The sequence below is a fragment of the Diabrotica virgifera genome, chromosome 5 (genome assembly GCF_917563875.1).
Source record: "Diabrotica virgifera virgifera chromosome 5, PGI_DIABVI_V3a".
Classification (NCBI taxonomy): Eukaryota; Metazoa; Arthropoda; class Insecta; order Coleoptera; family Chrysomelidae; genus Diabrotica; species Diabrotica virgifera.
Genome location: NC_065447.1, coordinates 54152000 through 54164094, shown reverse-complemented (window position 1 = coordinate 54164094; position 12095 = coordinate 54152000). Strand labels below are relative to the sequence as shown.

At 33.0% G+C, this 12095-nt stretch overlaps 1 protein-coding gene across 2 annotated transcripts in view; it reads right to left on the bottom strand.

Moving 5' to 3' along the window:
• Positions 1 to 11743, bottom strand: part of LOC114339351 (cholinesterase 1) — a 57711-nt gene extending 45968 nt beyond the window's left edge. The window contains exon 1 of one of the 2 annotated variants that reach the window (XM_028289986.2): positions 11481 to 11743. In XM_028289986.2, coding sequence (XP_028145787.2) covers positions 11481 to 11699 — 219 coding nt within the window. In that variant the 5' untranslated portion in view covers positions 11700 to 11743. Of the gene's footprint in view, positions 1 to 5271; positions 5295 to 11480 lie in introns of those variants that run through there. The other variant, XM_050651452.1, reaches the window with a different exon arrangement.
• Positions 11744 to 12095: the final 352 nt, after the last annotated feature.

Sequence of the window (12095 nt, the reverse complement as noted above, 5' to 3'; positions counted from 1 at the left end):
TTACCTAAAGGAGCATGATTTGGTGTTTTCTGAGCACCACAAACTTTACATGATCTGACAAACTTAAGCACATCACAACGCATTTTGGGCCAATAGTACCTTTCTTGAATACGGGACAAAGTTTTATAGAATCCAAAGTGAGCACACGTAGGTGGCTCATGACAAGATTGCATTACTTCTAATCTTTGGGGTTTGGGAACTAAAATTTTCCATTCAATATCATTAGTCTTGAAAGAATTGGGGGATGGGGCATACTTGTAAATGAAATCATTTTCCACTTTCCATTGTGGAAAATTACCAGGGGAACGGAGTATCTTTGATCTTAAATCATCGAACCAAGGGTCTATTCTGTCAAGATCTATTTCTAGATAATCAACTTTTTGGGCATCTTTGGGTGTATCATTGGTATGAGCTCGAGATAAAGCATCAGGGACTAAATGGGATGTTCCTTTTCTATGAATCAAATCGAAAGTATGTTGTCTTAGGCGCATAGCCCACCTGGCTAATTTGCCTGTAGGATTGGACAGTTTATTCAACCAGAGAAGTGAATGGTGGTCAGTAATGACCGAAAACTTAACTCCTTCAATATAACCTCGAAATTTCTCGATAGCGAAGATCACTGCGAGACATTCTCGCTCTGTAACTGAATAATTTCTTTCAGCTCGGGAAAGGGACCTACTTGCATAAGCTATAACTTTTTCTTCACCATCAATAGTTTGAGTCAAGACACCACCAAGACCAGTGTCAGATGCATCACATTGCACAACAAAGGGAAGTTCGAAATTGGGTTGGGCTAAGATAGGGGCAGAAATTAGGAGTTCTTTAATTTTCAAAAAAGCTTTTTCAGCTTCACTAGTCCAAACTACTGGTTGTTTTTTCTTTCTATGACCTTTAAGGAGGTCATTAATAGGGGAGGCTAAACTGGAAAAATCTCTAATGAAACGACGATACCAGGAACACATACCTATAAATCTTTTAATTTCAGTAGAATTAGATGGCCTGGGATAATTAACCATAGCTAAGATTTTTTCAGGATCTGCTTTAAGGGAATTGTTACCAACTACATAACCAAGATACTTCAATTCAGATTTAAAAAAATCACACTTATCGATGTTAATGGTCAAGTTTGCTTCTTTCAGTTTATCTCTTATAATTTTCAACAATCGGATATGTTCTTCAAAAGATGGGGTACACACTATGATGTCATCTAAATAACAGAATATATAGGGTTCAAATTCAGGGCCAAAGATAGCATCAACTAATCTTTGTTGAATCTGTGCACTATTACACAAACCAAAAGGAACAGAAGTGAATTGAAAGGAACCTCTACCAGAAACATTAAAGGCTGTCTTTTTCCTAGAGTCAGGATGCAGCGGGATTTGCCAAAAAGCTTTTCTTAAGTCAATGGAACTAATGCATTTAGCTCCTCTAAGTAACGAAAGAATTCTGTCTATTTGGGGCAAAGGATATGTATCATGAACAGTGACTTCATTTAATGAACGACCATCAAAACAGAACCTATATTCACCTGACTTTTTCTTGACTAATAATATGGGACTTGACCATGGGGATTGGGCTGGTTCGATTACTCCTAATCGTAACATATCGTCTAACTCTTCATGTAGTATTTTATTCATGTATGGGGATAAAGGATATTGTCTTTTCTTAAATGGTTTTGCATCACCAGTGTCAATAACCATTTCAATTTTATTGGTTCTTCCAATGTACTTGGAACTAGAAATTTCCTCAAAAGAAGCGACTGTGGAATCTACTAAATTTTTTTCAGTGGGAGAAAATGAATCTACAGAATACAAAGTTTCTGTTTTCTCTTCCTTTTGGGAAGAATGCCAAGTTCCATCTCTAAAATTCAACAACACTGAAAATTTATGCATAAAGTTACTTCCCAAAATAAAACTATGGGGAACGGAGGGTACGACAAGAAATTTCACTACTTGGGAAACACCATCAGCCTCAATTGGAAGATCAATAGTACCAACAACTGATTTTTGAGAACCATCTGCTAAGCAGACGTGTTTACAGGGAGTAGAATTATATTTAATTCCTTGGGAATCCAAAAATTTAACTCCAGCGGCACCTACTACGGATGTGGTGCAACCACTGTCTAAGAGGGCGACAAAGTTTTTAGAAAAGATAGAAATACTAACATGAGGACGACTGTCACAACCTTTCTTTTCAAAAAGAGGGTTAAGTATGTTTTGGGGGAATTTGTCGGGCTTAACTCTATATGGAGTGCAACTGCCGACTGGCTGCACACTACCTAGTTTTTTTTGACACATACAGGAGGACGTTCTCACTCCTTTATTACCACAACGAGAACAAGACATTTCTCTGTTTGTACAATTGCGAGAAATGTGGTTGGGCTTACCACAAGTAAAACAAAAAATAATTTTTCTAGGGTTGTCATGTGTTTGGTAGGGTTGTGGAGGGGGTTGCATTGAATGAGGTTGATAAGAAGAAGACTGATTTCCATACGGTCGATAGGGAGGGGATTGCATCAATGGAGGTGGATAAGAAGACTGATTTCTGTGGGGTGGATAAGAAGAAGAAGACTGATGTCTTTCATCAGTATCTACTGGAGGATTGGGTCTCTCATTTCTCTGCGTAGACTTGGATTTCTTAAAGGGACGATCTTGCTTTTCTCGTTTGTCTCCTTTGGGGTTATCAGGCTTGTCTTGTTTATCAAGTACCTGAAGCTTCTCTTGGGGTTTTTCTGAATCCTCTAATGAAATACCAGCAAGACCTTTTGTAGTTTGAAGCAGGGGCAAAACATTTTGCTCCAAACGTTTAACAGTTATGACTAACATTTCGACAGTGGGAAAATCTTGAAGGGCTACGAGTGGAATATAATCCACCAAAATATTTTTTCTTAAAATCTTTACTCGTTGGGCTTCAGATGGGTACTCTTCTAAACGTTTAAAGAGATTCTCCATGATTGCGGAATAAATAGTGATTGACTCAGACTTTTTTTGTTTTCGACCTTTAATTTCATCAAGGAGATTATCATTATAATCTGGGGGTAGGAAAGCAGTTTTGAGAAGGGTTACCAACTCATTCCAACTGTTAACTGTATTTCCAACACTCCTATACCAAATAGCAGCGTTTCCGTCGAATAACTCAAAAGCTGATCTAAACAGGACATCATCAGAAATATTTCTGGATCTAGCAGAATCTCTTACTTTTTCTAAAAATGTGGGAAGGGCTTTACTCTCACCATTAAATTTGATATTTAAATCAGAAACTCTAACAGGAGTTGAAATTTGTATAATAGGGGCTGAAACTGAACTAATAGGGGCAACGGGGACTGAAGTTGTACCACTAGTCGATGGGACGGACACATTGTCAGATGTCTCTTCCTTTTCTAAGACATCTCCAGTCAACATCAATAAATCCATCTTATAGTTGTCAATAACTTCTTTTATAGCTTCTTCTACATTATCAGGGAAATTTTCCAATCTGAAATCCAGATGACTGGACCTTGTTTTGAAACGAGCAAAGTCAGCCTTTGATGACTGTGCACTCATTGCCCGCGCAATACTTTGCAAATCTGCTAATATTGACTGGATTGTAGGTAACTCTTGATCAGGATCGACTACATTTTTAGTCAAATTAATGGAAGATGAGATGGTCTCTTTACTTAACTGACCTCTCAACAACTTACGTTTTTCTTCAACAGTCCTATTTTGGACATTAAAACCTCTTATGAAAAGTTCATAAGATAACTCATCGGTTTTCAGATCATTAACTTGGGTAGACTTCATTTTTAAAACTGGGGTGAAAACAACACACAGGGGAAAGACCAAAGGGAATAGTAGAAAGTATGACTTTCGGACAAAAAACCGTTTCTATTTATCAAACGAACACAAACCTCACTTGCACTCTCACGCAGCCAGATCCTAACCTCACTGACTTTGTTGCAACTTCTGCTCTTGGTCTGCAATCACTCAATAAACAAAAGAGGGGTCAATAAACTATTGGTCAAAAAATTCACACTCCACCACTGACACGGACTAACAGGGAATAACACAAGGGTACACAAAACAAACAGGAAACAACAGACTCAAATATTTTCAGACAAAACAGGGATAGACAAACACAAACAATATTGAAACTTGCTTCTCGAATGAGCTTACACGGGATAACACCAACAACGGTTCTTGTTCCGATAACTAATGGGAGTGTTCCTAGACAACTAAGCACACTTCCTTTATCACGAGTATTACACTTGTGATCTATTCTGGTACAAGAAGGGAAAGACAAATAGTAATTGGACTGACTAACTACTTTACTTCACGGATACACTCAAACTACTTCACAGGCAGACTCCAACTAACCTTTGGTATCTTTATGACACTGACAAAACTAGATTAGTTGAGAAAAAAATAATGGGACAACTAGACAACATTGGGACTAAAAACTCAAACGGAAACTACACAGACTATACACATATACTCAAATGACGAACAAAAAAAATCACAAAAACAAGTTATTCTGTAAAAAATTGTTAATCAATTATGAATAAATGCACAAATACAACTAAAATGTTATACTTTATCAATAGTTTCAATATTGGAATGTTCAACGCTACTTATATAGACTACTTGTCTATACAATCAATACTTTTTTAAAAAAAATTTAAATATTGCTTTCACCATGGGTACTGTATTAACATCTACTATAAGTACATACATAAAAACAATGTTAATACACTACTATGAGTACATATTTACACATCCTATTGAAAATTTTATACCACTTCGTAACGTTCTAAAAAAATGTAGGGGCTCTTGGGCTAAACTATGTTGCGATACTGGTTGTGATAGTAGAATCGGTCTCAAATCTGGGGCAAGGAGAGGAAATTAAGTTGAAAAACAGTTGGGACTAACTAAAAAAATGTAAACTGCTTGGGAACAACTTAACGATATGACTGGGGGGTGAAAAGAGACTGGCCTCACGTCTGAGGGTGCTATTTTGTAGCGCACAACTGGACACTGAAAGAGGCAGAAAAATGAATCGGCCCCACGTTGGGCGCCATTTTGTAGCACTTAGAAATAAGGGGGAAGATAAAAGCTTGGAAAATTTAGATACTGCTTAAATACAAAAGGGTCGAGAAAACTAGGGGATATTTCTAAAAACTACTTTGCTACGGCGGCTCGTGTTTTGGTTGGAGAGCTAAGGTTGTGAGTTCGTTAAGAAGAAGTTAGGGATTAGGGAATATTTACTACTATCAAAAATTTAAACAAGGGTACTTACAGATATCCTGGGGTGTTAAATATTAATCCTGGCTATATTTTGTTAGGGCGCCTTACCAGGAGTTTTACTTTCTATGATCATCCAACATCTTAAAATTTGACTCTAAAAAGCTTTTAAAGTTTGTGGTTAAAATTTTGCCAATAGGTTAGCGGTAAATAAACAGGACAAAATACACAGTTATGGCATTTATTGAAAAATTATTCCTTGACATAACAAAACTTTCAGATTACATAAAAGATTACCTGTAAAAAAAAATACATCTACTTTTCTGAACATAGGTTATGGTGCACCAAAAGATAAACAATAATATTATTGCATTGAGGATTTGATATCTGACTTAATTATGACTTGTATAACTGACTGACTGACCTAATTATGACATATATTATAGCATTTGCATTAAAACAAAAATTTATATTCATTCAGGGAACAATGTTTACATTAAAGAATTACTGACTACTCCTCGTAGTACTTAATTATTGAAAATAACAACAACTATGTCACCTGTCAAATATCATTCCGTAAATCTTTTATTTTTAACTATTTCAAAAGGTTTCAAAAAGGATTTTAACATTAACTTACAATTATGTCTTTACAATAATATTTTAATGATGGAAGCAAAATTATTCTTTGTTCTGTTCAACAATTTACTTTTTCATCTTTGTATTTTAAGTTCCAAAAAGATTTATTTTTTTTATGTTGAAAGAAATTAACGTTATTAGTTTGAGAATTTTATAATTATTAAAAGTCACTATACCTTAAAATTCAAAACTTCACCATTGTGAAACTTGACATGACACTTGACAGCACGTACGTAGTTCATACGTCACTCGAAGGGGAAAATGTCAATGGAAAATTACTGATTGCACCATATACCATTATACCATGAAAATACCATAAAACAAAAGAAATTTGCTTATTTACCTCGGGAAATAGGTTTTCTAATCCAGGAGACGGGAGGCTTGGGTTTAATTCATCACTACGATATTAGTACTATGCCGGCTTTCATAAATACATACGCAGTATTTTTACAAAGCGTATATTACACTTTTACCATCAAAAAAGGAACTGCTACACCATCAAACTGATGGTACACCTACTTAACAACAACACAGAAGAACTTTGATAGATCCCATTTACTTGGAAATTCTTTTTGCGTCACAAAAAAGCCGGTAACTCACTATCGATGTTTACTGATTCACTACCATTGTAAGAATGCCTGCTTTCTTCTCCGTCTCCTGCCAAAATTCCTTGATCCTGTCACTACGCAATTTCCGGCTTCCGTTCTTCAGAGCCAATTACGAGCTTCGATCTTTGTACCAAATTCAAACAAACCAATCAAATTGATTTTCAACATTTATTCTAGAAAGTTCATCAACGCATTAGAACTGTACTTTTGTCAAAACTTCTTACAAATTCTGTTTTTGCGTCTCAAATAAACAGGAATCTTGTAACACATTGAAATGTTGCGGAATACTTCGTAGATGTATACAGGTGCGGTTTTAGAAAATTCCTTGCAATCTGAATTTAAGTAAAAAACTGAATAAAAAAATTTGGACTTCTTAGAGAGGGATTGTAAAATCTATACAAATCTAAAGATCATATTTTCACTGGTTTTTTAAACGCTACAATGCTAACGAAGAGATGGAATTTGATTTTGAAAATTTTTTAAATGTCAACGTTTAAATAATTTTAACTATAGTGATGTTTTCTAAGACTAATGTTTTTGTAATTTTTGTAAAAGAAATAATTTTAAATAATACAGGTAAAAAAATATCAAATAATCACTCGGTTTCCATTACATATTTAAATATAGATGATACACCATTTTAAAGAACAGAAAGTAAGCCCTCTTTATTGAGCAATATATAGTATATTCATGTACAAGAAAAAAAAGTTATAATGAGAAATTTCAAAAATAATCGTCAAAAATGTAAAAAATCATATTTTTTATATTATGAATTATATAATATATAATATACAGGGTGTAACAAAAATACAGGTCATAAATTAAATCACATATTCTAAGACCAAAAATAGTTCGATTGCACCTAACTTACCTTAGTCCAAATGAGCATACAAAAAAAGTTACAGCCCTTTGAAGTTACAAGATAAAAATCGATTTTTTCCTATATATCGAAAACTATTAGAGATTTTTTAATTAAAATAGACACGTGTCATTCTTATGAAAGGAGCATTTTAAAAATAAATTATAGTTAAATTTGTGCACCCCATAAAAATTTTATGAGGTTTTGTTCCCTTAAACACCCCAAACTTTTTTGTACGTTCCAATTAAATTATTATTGTGGTACCATTAGTTAAACACAATGTTTTTAAAACTTTTTTGCCTCTTAGTATTTTTTGGAAAAGCTAGTTTTTATCGAGATATTTTGAATATTTGTCAAATCCATCACATATTTATATACTGTTAGGTACGATTCTAGAGACCTGGTAATAATATGAATTTTTTTTATAAATTTTATAAATTTATTAAAAGTATAAAACCTTGAAGAACCATAATCTCTTTAAAAAAAGTCGTACAACGTTATACAGTAGCAGTAGACCATTTTAAAGGTAATTAATTTCTATTCCTATTACGTGTACCATTGCATATACCTAAAGTTACGTAGAAAAAAAGTACAGAACAATATTTGCGAAATAATAAGGAAAATTGCCCAAAATTGCAGTGATTGGCGAACTTTGAAAAATCATATTTCGAAAACTAAAAAACCTGATTACCTCTACTAAACAACATTTTAAAGAAAAAATATGTAGGTTGTTTTTCTGTAAAGCAATGTCTATACCTATATCCTCTTGGACAAAAGTTATGGGACAAAAAACAAAATGTCTTTATTTTGGGTTTCTTTGTGCTTTTTCTTTTGAATATATTTTTGTAAAAAGAAGTATCATTGACTTTAAAAAGTGATATTTAGATAGGAAATTTAACCAGGAACAATTTTTATGTAGATATGTTTGTACCAAAAGTGCATACAACTCACCCTAATGTAACCTGTGCTCAGGGACTAATTCACCCATTTTTCAAAAACGCATCCCTTTAAATGGTAGCACTCCGCGGTTTTTTCATATGTAGATGTCCATTGTCCATATGAAATAATAAAACCCCGTTAATGTTGTAGTTCCTTTTAGCTATCTTATTTTGAATATAATCAATAGCCTATATGTTGTGATATACTTTATTATAGCTAATATTATTTTAATTTAAAAAAATATGAATTTTTATTATATTAACTTGAACTAATATTGAAAACCATGCTTTGAACCGGGCACCTCTCGATCTGCAGCCGAATGCTCTACCACTTAACTATATCCGCTATTGACTAAACGTACTTTACAACGGGATCTAAATGTCATTTCATTATTTGCATTTAAAATGGCTAAAAATTCAAAATAAAACTCAATGCATCCATGTAACAGCTGTTGAATATTGCATTATCAACTGAGCTATTCTGAAAATTTCAGATGTCTAGCTAGTCCAAAGGTATGTGTAAAATCGGTTACAAGATTTCCCGGATACAGTGACAAAGAAACAGACAATGAACAAGTGAAGTATATAAAACGTTTTAAAAATAGTCCTTCCAGGTGTTGAATTTTTTTGGCCATCAGTATACTATTAAAACCCCTTAATACACAGTTTTTTTTTGAAAAAGTGCGGCAAAAAAAATCTATTTTTTTTAATGTAAAAAGTGATTCTGTAACAAAAAACTAAATGTTTACAAGACAGGTAATGAAAGGTTTACAAGACAATTTTTACAAGACGTTTAGTCCAGGAACCGAAGCTTTTCACCTCGCAATTTTTACAGAATGAATCGATTTGCTTGAAAATTTGAGAATAAGTAGTGGATAGTCCAAGGATCAAAATCTATATGATGCTGAAAGGCGGTTTTACCATGGGGGTGGTTGCCACCCCATCTCGAAGGTGGAAATTTTTTATTATATTTTGACCGCAAAAGTTAATAGAAACATTTATTCTAAGTACAAAACGTTCTATACATTTTTTTGATAAAATTTATAGTTTTCGATTTATTCGCTATCGAAAGTGTTAGGTTTATATCTAAAAAATCATTGTTTTTCGATGGTATACTCATTTAAGATTCACTCAATTTTTGCCGTGAAAAAATTTTTTTAAGCCAAGTTCTTGGAAATTAAATTACCTACAATTTTATATTAAAACAATTTTTCGTATCTCTGATGCTAATCTTTCTATTCTAAGCCAAGCCGCAAACCAAAGAAACATGAAACGAAAAACATGAAACATGAAACGAAAAACATGTTTCATGAAAAGAAAACACTGCTAAACAAATCTCAAAGTCCGCCTACCAATGAAACGAGTGTGATTCATGCTCATGACACATTTTTATTTTCGGAGAGTTTCATAAATGGCCGGACGTATATTTGTTTAGCAGTGGTTTATTTCCATGAAACGTAATTTACGTTTCATGTTTCTTTGATGTGCGGCTGGGCTAAAGAGAATGGCATTTTTTACCAAATTACACAAATTCGTTAATCGCTTTGAACTCCAGTTTTTTAAAAACTAATCATTCTAAGCCAGTCATAATTCTAGAATCTATTAATAATACATAAATAAAGAAGAATAAATAAGGCCAATTACTAAAAACACCCCTAACTTACATTATTATGCTTACAATTGGATTTCTCCTTAGGTTTTTCTTTTTCAAAAAAATATATTGTTTTTGTAACCGTAACTTTTTTATTTTGTTTCTTAGAAAGTTTGGTAGAAAATCATTTTGTAGGTTTTTACAACATCTATATTAAATTCTTTTAAAATCCTCAGTCACAAAAAGAGGTAATATTGAAAGGGTTGGTAAAGGTAGTTTTTGCATGTTATTCAATTCAACAAGTTTTCGTTGTCAATAGCTCACTTAATTTTTGCAAACCATGTTCTTGAGAATTAAATAAGCTACTATTTCATATTTAAATATTTTTTCGTATTTCTGATGCTAATCTTTCTATTCTAAAGAAAGGGTATTTTTTACCAAACTACAAAAACTCGTTATCGCTTTTAACTCCATTTTTTTAAACTAATTATTCTAAGCCGATCCAACTTTTAGAACGTATTAATAATACATAAATAAAGAAGACCAAATCAGGTCAATGACTAATTTTTATTAGGGTGGTGATTAGGGGGTTGTGTCCGATTACTTTTTGTTGAAAAAAAAATAGTTGCTGACATACTTTTCATTATAATTCACTTCATTTTTGAGCTAGAGCCTTTTCTTTTATTTCTGGACATAGATATTTTAAAACACTTTAAATTAGTTTGAACAAGTTATCTTCGGAAAATGCACAGTTTTCCCGTTTTTTGAGTTTGAAACTACAATATTTAGCATTCGACGAAGAAGAGCTAACATATAATAAAGTATAGCTCGATTACTATTGGTCTTAAAGAAAATAAAATAAAAACGGTTTTGTTTATTTTTTCAAAAGCTACATTTTTGTTAGGTAAAGTTGTTCTGATAAAACGAAAACTTTTGAGTTATTACCAGAAAACTGATTAAAAACATTGATTTTTTCGGTATAAAACTAACAGTTTCGATAGCGAATAAGTTGAAAACTATTAATTTTATTAAAAAATGTATAGAACGTTTTTTGCTGTTTTACCAACATTTGCAGTCAAAATATAATAAAAAATTTCCACCCCCGAGATGGGGTGGCAACCACCCCCATGGTAAAAGCGCCTTTCGGCATCATATAGATTTGGATCCTTAGTCTATCCACTACTTATTCTCAAATTTTCAAGCAAATCGATCCATTCTGTAAAAATTGCGAGGTTTTGTCCTATTTTAAGCTTCATCACTTGGACTAGTCGATTCATTGTCACTCGCTATTTAATATTGGTCGGAATAGTGTATGCGTCTTCTTGAAATTATTTTCGGAATTATAGGAATAGATAAGTCGTAACTGATAAATAGAAAAAAAAAAAAGGATATATTTCGTACTTGAATAAGTAAGTGTTACAGTTAAAATCCCACGTAAATGATAAATAATATTAATAAAACGTTTGTTTTTTTATTTGGTACTGTTATTTTCAATTCTCGATTGCATTCGAGTGTGAAAATCTATAGCAACATAAAGTACAACGCCGCTCGAATTATCTCGAGTGTGCACAGTTTCGCTAGTTTAGTGCGCTCGAATTAACTCGAGTGTGCACGTTAAGGGGTTAAACTCACCTCAAATCTCAATTCTCCCACCGGAGGTTCGGCATAAGGAATGCTCCTGAACCAGTAAAGCTGTTCATTTTTGTCAGCATGTGACCGACGTCCGTAACTACCCCTAACTAATCCATTTGTGGTTTCAACTACTATGCTATCATCTTCTAAGTATTCAGGCAACACTGCGCAGTAGATAACTCCTAACAGAAGCGTTCCAATGACACAAATTTTCATCATTCTGTAGCCGCACTATTAGTTTTATTCAGTTTGAAATAAGTTATATAGTATTTTTTTTAGTATACATAAGTGTTGATAAGTGTTTTATCGATTTTTAAGATAATGAATTCAGGTGATAGTGAAAAGGTTCAGGTGATATTTGAAACAAACTATAGTTTTTTGTATCTTTTTAATTAAGTAAATAAACAATAGATAAAAAATGATAATAAGTAATGCTTGAGGCCATAACGACCATTAGTTTCTTTAAAATTTCATTCATATCAAACAAAAGTACAAAAATAGGTTTACGTTATCAATGTATGCTACGATCTAATAGCTTTTGTTTCCACTTATCTAGATTATTGGCACCACTTATCTACATAGATAGTTATTCTGTCAAATTGCCTTCCACCTGCC